Source organism: Lissotriton vulgaris, unplaced genomic scaffold (genome assembly GCF_964263255.1).
Source record: "Lissotriton vulgaris unplaced genomic scaffold, aLisVul1.2 SCAFFOLD_1872, whole genome shotgun sequence".
In the NCBI taxonomy this organism is placed as follows: Eukaryota; Metazoa; Chordata; class Amphibia; order Caudata; family Salamandridae; genus Lissotriton; species Lissotriton vulgaris.
In genome coordinates, this window is record NW_028248775.1 from 244,766 (window position 1) to 257,237 (window position 12,472).

The following is a 12,472-nucleotide window of genomic DNA, read 5'->3' on the forward strand; positions in this document are numbered from 1 at the left end:
ACCTGTTAGTCACTAGTGAATGGTATCCAGGGCATGTAAGTTAGGGGGGCTCCCCAAGGATTGCAACACTGGTTGTGCCACCCTGGGTGGGACACAAGTAAAACGAGACTCCTAGGCCGCAATTTGTGGGCTGAAAGAGCAGTTTGTACTGCATGCCCCACTCTGACATTTAAAGTGATGGCAAAGTCTGACTTCGCCCTGGTATATGTGTAATGAACCCCTAAGGAAGGCTTTTCGAGCCCTAAGGCAGGGAGGCAGAGTGAAACATATTCCATGGGCAGAACAGGTCATTTTACATGCTCCGATAGTAAAAATGAGCAACTGTTGATTTTACTGTGGAATAGCTTGGTCGCCCAATTAGCAAGTGCAGAGTTACATGATGACCCCTCAGGTGTGCTGACTCTGTAATGGTGCAACCTAAGTGGGTCATCCAGGGTATCAAGCAACTCGTTACATTAAACCCAACTTGATTCTCAGGTCGAAATTAATGGTACAAGTTGCAGTGTGCAATTTTAACAAAGTTGTACTTAGTTGCCTTTAGTTCACTATGCCTATACTGGTTGGACGCGGGGTCCTGTCGCAGAGACAACTTTCTGCCCCCCTCAGAAGATGTGCTAACGACTCCCAGGAAAGATACAATACTGGCCTGCTCTGAAAGGAGGTGTCACCCCCTCTTTCAGGAAGCCACGCAGGTGTCGGCCAAACATGTGAGCTTCAGCAGAGAAGTCCCTGAGTCTGGTAGCGTCTCTCCCTGAGTCTGGTAGCGTCTCTCCCTGAGTCTGGTAGCGTCTCTCCCTGAGTCTGGTAGCGTCTCTCCCTGAGTCTGGTAGCGTCTCTCGGAGAATGTTACTTTGGCCTCTGGGTATTGCAGGGTCAGTTCAACTGTAGAGGATTTAAACCCTGAATTGTCCGAGTTGATACCTGTTGAATAAGAGTAAATGCCCTTTCAGGAAGGGAGTGGAGAGATCTGTAGGTCCTTTACGCCTTTGCTGCTCATGATACAGGCCACTGCCTTGACCTTGTTCTTTATGAAGAACGGTGAGAACATTTTGTTGATTATTTTTGTGATTTATTCGGCCTCGCTTCTGTTGCGCCTCCATCACCTCTCCACGTATGGAAAGAGAAGTAACTGCTACAACCGTTCAGGTCCCTGTGATGGGTGCGACTGAGAAGTTAATTCGACCTGCAGGTTGTTCTGAGCGCCTCTGCCATTTCCTTGGAGCTGCAGGGGAGGAAGTCTGAGCCACGGGGGGAGGAAGTCTGAGCCACGGGGGGAGGAAGTCTGAGCCACGGGGGGAGGAAGTCTGAGCCACGGGGGGAGGAAGTCTGAGCCACGGGGGGAGGAATTCTGAGCCACGGGGGAAGGAAGTCTGAGCCACGGGGGAAGGAAGTCTGAGCCACGGGGGAAGGAAGTCTGAGCTACGGGGGAAGGAAGTCTGAGCTACGGGGGAGGAAGTCTGCCACTCTTTGGTTCTGGTCGTTCTGTACCAAATACAGCTAGGAGTATCCCTCTCTCCCACGGCACCCTGACAAGTATGAGCACAGACTGTCGCCAAGTGGATATTTTCAGAAAGTGAAGCAATCTAGCCAAGTCAGATTTGTTCGCAGTGAGTTACACAAAGGCAATCTGTAATGCAGAAAGAACTTTCTTTCCAACCCGATTCTATCTGCAGTTAACCTGTAGAAGTGGTCGAGAAAAAATGCCCCTTCGGCGACTTTTCAGATACTATGATTGATTATCTGGCTGAGTTGATCCATTTCATTCATGCTTGAGACAGGAGGGGTGAGGATGTTGGGATAATGAATTGCAACATTTGGAAGAAATTACTCACAATAATGGCTAGATCAAGTATTGGTTATCCTTTCACCCATTTCAAAGTTGTTTTAAAAAAAACCTATTAGACACAAATTGATACTTGGCAACATGATGTTTAATAGCAAGTAACAGTAAGTGTATACAAATTAAATGCAAATAATCCAAATATTGTTGTGTATATTTACTGGTATATTCATTTTTCTATAAAGGATATAAATGCTGCTTGAAGGACATGCTAAACTGCACAGTGCAAAGTGCAGTATTGTGAGCAGACATACTCTGGGACTTGTGCAGACACCACATGACATCCTTTTGAGTGACTCCTCAGCGTGGACGGGATCTCAGTGGGTTTAGTTAGATGTTATCTGAGCCTGTACTGAGCACACTTCTGGTTTTGACATTTGTTGTAGGTTCCCAAAGGACCCTGTGAGGAGAAAAAAATGGGTTTTGGCGCTTCGCCGCTTGTTGCCCAACGGCAAGCCTTGGCAGCCGACGAAAAGCAGCAGCCTGTGCTCCACACACTTCACAGAAGAGTGCTTCGACAGGACGGGGCAGACAGTGCGCCTTCGAGAGGGGGCGGTCCCCACCATCTTCAACTTCCCGAAACACCTGCAGGTGAGGATGAAAAAGGAGGTTTTTATTTCTGATCTAACATGGGGTCTGTGAAAATGGTAGAGCACTAAACTCTGGTGGACAAGATGTGCTTTTTAAGTGAGTTTATTGTATCTGGAGTGGCTGACAGCCCTGCTCCTAACACAGTTGATTTCTTTTTAATGAGCCTTATTTATCTCCTAATAGACTAGGATTTGCCAACTGAATGGTACAACACACCGGGTTTATAAGTAGAAAATCAAACTGCCACACAAATGGAATTAAACACATTATATTATCAATCATATATTGTGGAGCAACACTGATTATGACATAACAAGAAAACACACTGGACTGTCATGAAACATATACAATAACAAAAATAAATATTTGACTTAGTGTAACAAAAATAAAAAACATTAAATACGCATGACTTTTACAATTGAACATAAAGTACACAGACAACTCAGTTGGGTGTCCGTGATATATATATGTGTACCTTCAGGCATAAATCCTCATGTCCTTGCTGTGAAGTATGCAAGACACTCTTATGGAACACCTATTGCTATCATGGACGTTTTGACCCGTTAAAGTTGTGTGTTCATGCTTTTCATGTTCTCTTGGTCATTTGACCCAGAAAACACCTTGTTGCCAAGCGGTTGCAGCAGGGTCCCTCCTTGTCCCTGGTCCGTAAAGTTGGACAAAATGCATACTCCTCTGCTGCCTCTTTTTTATGTCTACGCCAGCTCTGCGGCTACCTTTGACATGTGCTTTTTATCAGACAACATTAAATTACATATTCTTAAATGTTATACACCTGTTATATTCCAAGATGCACACATTGTAGATGGATCTCAATACTTTTGGCTTCATATTTTTCATGTTGCATAGGCACCACATTTGACGGAAGAAGTCCGTTGTTAGGAACAACATTTTCCCAAATATATGTAGTGAGGCTATTGCAAATCACAGAGGAGTTGTGTGCCCTGAATATAACACCTAGCAGACAGAATCCCTTTGTGATGTGCACTATTACCATCTCGTATACTTGGGGGAAATGTAAATAAAATACTGTTTTACGTTGCATGGGATTTCCCCTTTTCTTCAGTGCCCATGACATTCCCAATGTTTAGTCTGTAGAACTAATTATACAGTTTAATATTAATGGACAGGTCAAAATGTTTGTAAAGTGCTGGCAGTGACTGAGTAAATATCTAAACTATCCTAATGTGTTGTGGCATGTTTTAACCCCGATAAGCGCCATTGTGTCCTCTCTGTGCATGCAGTTCATAACATGGCATGTTTTGCCCGGTGAAACCAGGCTAGTCAAGTACTTCCCTTGCTTGTAATGCTGGAGATTGCGTTTGGGCTCGGTGTCCTCATGCAGTGGACTCTTGTGAGGGTGGATGCTGTCTGTGACATAATCCGATTCTGCTGGACTCAGCTCTTCAGTGTCAGATGTTGCTGTGTTATCTGTTGCCCATTGAAAGCATAGTTTGAGGGTTCACGAGGGAGGCCTTTGTGGCCTTGACTCCTCTGCCTACCAGATTGCCCTTCCTGGGGCAGTCCTCTGTTGCCTCCAGTATATCTAGTGATGCTCTGTATTCTTCCACTACCTTCTGCTTCCTCTTCTCTGCTGGTTCTTTGTCTCTTCCTGGCCGACCACAGCTCCAGAGTGTTTCACAGCAGCACTTAGCAAAGCAAGACTAGGAGCACATGGGGTGATGGAGTAAATTCACTAACGACATCGAGAGGCATCCGTGTGGGATAGTGTTTGAGAACTGAGACCGGCAGAATCGTTCATTACATTCCAGTCAAGAGAGACATTTGGAGAGAGCGGATGGCGTTAAGGACCAGGTGCCGAAGTAGTTGTGAGATGTGCTTGAAGGTGTGGGTAGTTAGTGGGAGGATAAAGAAAGAGGGCTTCCAGAGCAGCCTTGAATATTGGGAAAGGAGACTATGTCAAAGGAAGGGGCTGAGCAGCGTAAAGGAACTGAAACGGGTAAACGCACAGGAAGGGGTTTGATCGTTAAGAAGCTACTTTAGCTGTTTAGATTTCTTACCAAAGATGACCACGACTTGCCATTCATTACCCGTCCTAACTCTAACCACCTTCAAGTGTCAAGTAAAAGCCGACTTGTTCTGATATAGTTAGGTCAGCACTGTGTAGACACACTTCATTTGTTGGTGTTCTGCATGTGTTAGTGTTCTGTATACATGCTAAATGTGTTAGTATTCTGTAGACATGCTACATGTAAGTGTTCTATATACATTCTATTTGTTCTTGTTTTGCACCAGTATGTTCAGTAATTCAGTTATTTTTGGAGGAGAGAAGTTGCCAGTTGGAGAGGGTTTGTGATCATATATGGTGGATGGTGTCATTTGTAGCACAATGGGGCAGAATTTGGAATTTGCTGATGCTCTTCAGGCCTGGTGGCAATTGAAGTGTCAGCTCATTTCTGGGGGATTATAGATGGTTTGTTATGAAGTTCCTTATCTTATCAAAGTGGTTCAGAAATGCAGTGGAGGCAAAATAAAAGGCTAATACCAAAATCACGCTCACTCCACACCCTGGTGTTTGAAGGATTGGTTGTCTTAAATGGAAGGTAGTTACGAGCTACAATATTATTTTCACATCCTTACATACGGCTTCACATCACTGCAAATGCCTACATATAAGTAGCACTGTGTGATGTCTTGGAACGTCTGCGGGCTCGATAATAAGATCAAAAGGGGAGCCGTTCTGCTATATACAAACAGCCCGCACCAGAGGTGGCTCTGTTGTTAGAAACTCACCGATAAGATACAAAATGTGTGTTTCAGGGGTGACATGGTTATGTCAGAGTTTACCATGCCGGCTACACTACCAGCTCCTGTAAAGTTACTTTTCTTCTGGAAAATCTTCCGATCGGTTGTTAAATCAGTCCAGAAGCCCTTAGGAGATACGTAAGTATGACACAGTTGTTATGTGGTCACCCAAGGACACTCATTAGTGTTTGTATCGCTCCCTCAATGGATGTTACACTTTGCATGCTCACATAGTTGCTTGCAGATACTACCGCTGTGACGACTGTGCTTGCATGGGACTTTAATGCAGTGATGAACGTTCGGATGGACACCGCCAAACCAATGGCCTCAACTAGCGTTGCCTAGTCAGCTGATGCTCCGCGGTTGGTAGAATTTTGGTTTCGTCATTGTAAGAAAGATCGATAATACACATATTCTACATCTTCACAAAGTTCACATTCTTGGATGGATTATTTTTTTACCCCTGGGTGGAGGTGTGGAGAGTCGGGCAGACTGGGAATCTTCCATGTAGCCTCTCCAACCACTCTTAAAGTGAGCGGGGAATTCTGGATCAGAGTAGACATTGGACATGGGACATGAACGCCTGGTGCTTAACAGGAAAGAAACTTGCAGAGTTGCTCCTCAATAGAATCACAGAATATTCAAAATTTCATGCTGGTTCGGTCGCCTCCTCTAGCACTCTCTAACATTCACCGGAGCACGAGTGACGACATATATGTTAGTAAACTTACTACATTTGGTATTCACAGAAGGCGCTTACTACTTTTGGTATTCACAGAAGGCACTTACTGCTTTTGGTTAAACTTACTACTTTTGGTATTCACAGAAGGCATTTAGTAGTAGTAAAGTTAGTTTACTACAACGAAGTGCCTTCTGTGAATACAAAAAGTAGTACGTTTAGGATTTTGTCTCAGATGAGTCCTGTGAATCGGGCCCAAAGATTGGAGGCAATACTAGAAAGCAACATCCTTACACTGGAGAGAGAATTAGCTGGAAGAACAGGCCCTGACTCTGAGACAATTAGACTAGAATGAAATAGAGTTGAACGGAAAATTATTTGGTAGTGTGCATGCAGCCAGGCCCAGGATGCTGGTACAGATGTATGAAACATCTGACTAATCTGGTAAACTACTGTCTTGGCTCACAAATAGGGAACAGTCATCCAGAATAATCCTCTCTGTTTGAAATAGCAAAGGGCATGTTGTTCACTCGTCTGAAAGCATGGTGGACTCATTTACGACCTACTATGCACAATTATATGTAGTTCGTGCCCCTCCCAAGCCTGAGCGAGACAACCCCATACATCACAGATCTCCGAATCTATTCTTTGTTTGCATCAGTTCTGGAAAAGGGGGATAACCTAAACGCGGCTGAAGAGATCCAACAGTCCATCACTGCAGTGTTGCCTGGCAAGACCCCATGGCATTGCCCTGGAGTGCTTTAGATGCCACTCTTCACTGCTTCTCCCCCATTTGTGAGAACTCTGGATGAGGCTCTTGACAATGGCTTCCTCCCATATGAGTAACAGAGTGCAACGACCTCAGTGATCCTCAAGCAATCTAACGTAGCCGAGGAGTGCGCCTCCTCCCAGCCCATTCCATTAATTAATGTTGAGACTCAAATATTAGCTGAAATCTTTGCAGCACTCTTGTCTTATGTGATTTGTACCTTGGGTTGTGGTGACCAAAATGGCTTTATGCCATCCAAAAGGATCAGATATTTTCTCACATTCCTGCATGTGATCCTGGCATATGCTAAGGAGTGATGTGGGGATGATTGGCTATTATTAATAGATTTTGAAAATGCCTTTGACTTGGTGCATTGTCATCAGGTGCTGCAGCGGATGAATATCAGCCCCTGCTTTATGCGATTCGTACAGACTTAATATGCATTCCCTCATGCACAGGTGCGAGTCAAAGGATTCCTTTTGTTCTCATTCACAATTAAGAGAGACTCGACAGAGATGCCCTCTCTTACCTATGGTTTTTGCCGTGGTCATAGTGCCTCTGGCAAAATGTCTAAGGACTGACTTCCAAATAAAAGGGTTTTATTGGGACGACGGTCACGAGGATACAGTTTTCCCTAAGGCTGATGACATGCTTCTCTTTGTAGGACACCTAGACTACTTCATTCCACATACCAAGGAGATACTCAGCATTTATTGAGACGCAGCCGGCCTTAAGGTCAATTGGGAAAAGTTTAATTTGTTCCTCTCTGAAAGTTTTCTCTTCCCTGTCCTCAACCCCCATACAGAGTGCTGGAGACCATCTCCACTGCCTATGTCTAGATATTCTGCTGTGTCAGTGTAGAAGTTGGGAGTTACATATTGCGCCATTGCTTGAAAAGTTGAGGTTTGAATTCAAGGCCTGGGCTACATTACTAATTTCGATTATATCTGTTGTGGGGCGCTATTTAAAATGATTTCTTTTTCCTACTTTTGATATACCTTGCAAAACTCCTATTGGCTTTTTTTCAGAATCTCTAGGTCTTGATTTCTGGCTTTCCATGTGAGAACAAGACTCATGCATTTCCTTTGCTAAGGGGCGGGCAGCCATAAAGCGATAATATTGGGCCTTGCAGTTAGTCCTAATGAGTGACTGGCTATAAGGTGAATGAGATGACTCAGCTAGAGATATGCTCACATGATTGATGTGACCTGCTGGCACTGTTGCTTGATACATCCAATACACTGAAGATGACAAGAGAAATTCCTGCAATAAGTCTAACCATAGGCAATGCTTGGGTAGCATTCCAACCCACTGTTCTTTTGCCCACCCTGCCACCTCAGTTTGTACCCAGCCATTGGGAACAGACCAAGCTGTGTGTCCAGATATCCCGACATGTTCTGGTGGGGGTTGCAGCATTTCAAGTGGCAAGGGGGCCTTGATGGAAATGAGCCCCTTATGGAAGGTCAGGTGGCTTCTGCTTACGTCCCACCTGCTGGGTGGGTTTCATTCCTGTGACCTGATGGGCATTTCCCATTTGGGGGATACTTTTGTCTTGAGAGCATATTAAATCATTCAATAAATTGATGGCAGAACATGAGTTATATAAATCTTAGTTCTTCCGCTATGTGCGGCAAAGGTACGGCCTTGATAGTCCTCTCTGTATGCCCCCCTCCCCGCCCTAGGGCAGAAAACTTTCTGAACATTTGTGGAACAAAGGCGTATCCAATTTTTGTAATTCTTTCTTAAACATTTCCCCAGATCCTTAAGTGGATCTAAAAGCTAAGTGGGAAAAAGTTGTTGGGACCCCGGATGACGATGATGCTTGGACAGAGACTAAGATGACTGCCAGGATTCTGGCGCTATACCTTGAGCTCTGCCTTATCCGAGTTAAGTATTTCCATATATTCTCCTACTAACCATGCAGACTCTGAGAGATGGGTTGAGCACAGGATGCTCAGTGCGTGAGAGGTAGAGTCTTGGGGGATCATATTCTCTGGTAATCTGGGAATGGTGAGTGATATTACAATATTAGCATAAAATGGAGCAAATATTGGGAGACGTGGTGGGCAGAACAATATACTTTGACCCGAATGTAATGCTCCTTGGGGTAATGGACGAATGTGGAGAGTCACGCTACGCTAGAACCATGGCTGTATTTGGCCTGCTCATCGCCAAAAGAGAAATTGCTAAACATTGGTGGGATGAGAAGGACCCCACGGTGGCTGACTAGACCAGAGGCATGGACTTTTGTGCCAGAAAGGAGGTGCTGGTGGATAGAGCGGGAGGTTACCTCAGAAAGCATGCCAAGATCTGGGATAAACTGTGGGAATATTGTCATGGGCTTGTGGATGCTAAATCAAATACTGAACTTTAGTGTCTGTGGTTATGCGTATTTTCGGGGATCACAAGTATGATAAAGATATTTAAGTTTGAAAACACTTTAACAAGTGGCTCGTACTGCTTGAACTGTGCTGTTATTTGTTTGAACTGTTCCAAAAACAAAAAAATCGTTTAAAAAAATGGAAAGCGGTTGCCAAATCTTTCTCATATTAAGAACCTCGCATTGGGCTGCATTAGTGATGGCTACTCGAATTGTTGTATTTCTATCTAGGACCCTAATTCGATATTCCCGATTCATGCCCATATGTGGTTATAACAAACAATATCCTTATAAAGGCATAAGAATCATATCCATATTTAGTAATAGCCCATGCAGTCCAAATACGGCAAGGCTACTCATATACCAACGTTGCCTTAAGCAAACACACGGTGGTTGGAAGCAGAGCGAAGTTCTACTTGCCCGAGAGCCCAGCTGTTATGAGAGCCGAAGGAAACCGCCCCTCCCCTTGACGCACTGAGAGAGACGCTGTCTTTTTCTCCAGCCGAGAAAATCCAGCTGCGGTGTTCCCAAGTCGCCCTCGCGGGCTGCTGGGAGATCGAGTCCTGAGAACCGAGATTCAAGACCTCCTTCATTCTATAACCAAGGTTGAGCTGACTAAACCCTTAAGAGAATTCTTGATTCCGATACTTGGCAAAACTTACACTTAACTTAAAACTGTAACTTACTTACTCCTTCCCACGTATTAGGCTTAGGTCAGGTACACTGGGGTAGTGGTATCTTAGAAGCACCAGTTGAGCACGTTAGTCAATGTTTTTATGTGTGTATATATTTTATACATTTTAAAGTATCATATGGCTAAGAAACCATATCAATGCCTTTACAGTATTATTTCATAATACTCCTTTTACTGTACGCACTTTACTACATGATAAGTATTGCAATTGTGGCAATTCATTTCTCTTGCACGAGAAAGAAGACTGCTCAATAAATAACACCTTTTTATTGAAAACGCCCGTCTCTCTATTTCTCTGCACTCTGGTGGAACTAAGCATGCACGATTGACTGAGTGAAATAGTTGTCTATTGTTTTCACACAACTCTAGAGATACACTCTTATTCTGAGGGAGCAAAGTTGTCATGTCCTATGGTTGTCAGAAGCTAATCCCTTCTTTGATTGATCAAAAGAAGAATGGACACTTGGTACTACTTAACCATTGGTTAAGTTGGGACACTCTCATAAACGCGGTGTTGTTCGTGCGGTGTATATCTTTCTTCCGCCCCTCACTCGCGTTGTGGCATTTATCATTGAGTGTTCCAACAACGTGCTATATGCCAAGCCTCAACCAGAGGCAACCTCTGGCGCAAGTAGCAGTGTCCAGAGATAAAAAATGGATGAAAAGGGCACCCAGAAAAAAGTTTATAAAAAACATATACTACACCCGTGGTAACTTTTAATGAAAAAAGGTGAAGTATTGTTATTAAAATTAAAGATTGCGGTATTACTGGAGGTCGTGTTAATGAATCTCCTTATACCTTATGAACTATAGTGTCAACATGTTTCTGCTCCATGTTGCCCAGCCGGGTCTACGGAGCATTCGTCAGGACAGAACATAACAAAAGAACAACAGACAACAAGGGGATTACTTGCACGATTTGTGTAGTAATATGGTTTCAAAATTTGTATCCAAAGTTGCCTTTTGGAAATTTTCTGAAAAAAGGCAGAAAAGCATTCATTATAGTGGGTGCTTGTATAGCACTAATACAATTTCTCAGCTTTGTGCAGAATTATTATGAAAGGTAAATACAAACTGGTAGACGTGCACTAAATTGTGCTTAGTGGACAAACGTAAATGGGGCTTCACTTGGAGGACTAAGTATGGAGAATGGGCTATTCAGGTGATTAGTTGAGTGTATTAAAAATATTTAACCCATCTGCTGATGTTAGGGTGAAAATAATGTGCTAAACTGGCAGAGGGTAAAGCCTTTAGAAGTGAATAGCACATAATGGAAAACGGTAATTTTTTTCTCGTTTGTTAGCTAAGTGGCTTCGAAAAAAAAAAAAAGAAGAAGAAGTACATAGGAATGACCTGTAGAAAAATCAAGACTCGCATAGGGGAACACAAGAGTAACATTAGACTGAAAAAAAACAATACGAAACTGTGTTCCCATTTTGTCGATCAAGGACATGACTGTGAAGAATTGAGATGGACAGTCCTTGAAAAACTAATAGACAGACCCTGGAATGCCGAAAAAATCTTATTTGAGAAAGAGCAGCGATGGGTGGACCGCTTACAAACTCATTTGTCTGGGCTCAATGACAATATCCCGTGGCACCAGTTCTCATAAAAACTAAAAATATCTCTTTATCTGCACATGACTGCCCAGGTCCGCAGTTCCTGTTTAATGAGGCTTTTACAAAGTCGCATTGCATGTGACTCCGTACAAATGAATAAGTGTGTATACTTCGCAACTTCCCTCTGAATGCCCTATTTTCAGACAGGATAAAACAATATGTGATCTCCAACACAAATCAAACTATATTTCTCATACATGTGCTGTGGACATCACCATTCTTAAGAACACACAGCATAAAAATAATACCTCAATTTAATGCCCAAATTCTAATGCAAACATATACTGTGCAAATCGAACATAGAAAGCGCAGTCTGTCTTCTAGCTTCATCACTCTTCCTGTCTTAATAGTAACAGGAAACCAGCACCAAGTATCCAGGGGCAGAGACAGCACAAGTCCCGGGAACTCCCCACGCGCTGGTAAGAATGGCGGACGAAAGTCCGGGTTTAGCGTCTCCAACTATCGGGTAAGACGAACGCCTAAAACTCCACCTTGTACCCTTCCCTTGCAGTCTGGGACCAGAGAGTCCCTTAGCCGCCTGTTGAAGCTGAATACAGCTACTTAATGAGGTAAGAACAGAACGAGATAACGCATTTTGTTTTTAACCACAACACAGCGTTTTTGAGATATCATGTGTTTTTTTTAAAAAAAAATTCGAAGCCACTTAGCTAACAAACGAGAAAAAAATTACCGTTTTCCATTATGTGCTATTCACTTCTAAAGGCTTTACCCTCTGCCAGTTTAGCACATTATTTTCACCCTAACATCAGCAGATGGGTTAAATATTTTTAATACACTCAACTAATCACCTGAATAGCCCATTCTCCATACTTAGTCCTCCAAGTGAAGCCCCATTTACGTTTGTCCACTAAGCACAATTTAGTGCACGTCTACCAGTTTGTATTTACCTTTCATAATAATTCTGCACAAAGCTGAGAAATTGTATTAGTGCTATACAAGCACCCACTATAATGAATGCTTTTCTGCCTTTTTTCAGAAAATTTCCAAAAGGCAACTTTGGATACAAATTTTGAAACCATATTACTACACAAATCGTGCAAGTCATTTCTTTGTTGTCTGTTGTTCTTTTGTTATGTTCTGTCCTGACGAATGCTC

General features: G+C 43.3%; 1 protein-coding gene across 3 annotated transcripts in view; it reads left to right on the forward strand.

Annotated features, from left to right (window-relative positions):
- The window catches only part of LOC147663832 (uncharacterized), a 141,628-nt gene that overhangs the window by 14,399 nt on the left and 114,757 nt on the right, over positions 1-12,472 (forward strand). For all 3 annotated transcript variants that reach the window (XM_086950172.1, XM_086950171.1, XM_086950173.1), the window contains exon 2: positions 2,227-2,431. In XM_086950172.1, coding sequence (XP_086806298.1) covers positions 2,227-2,431 — 205 coding nt within the window. The remainder of the gene's footprint in view (positions 1-2,226; positions 2,432-12,472) is intronic.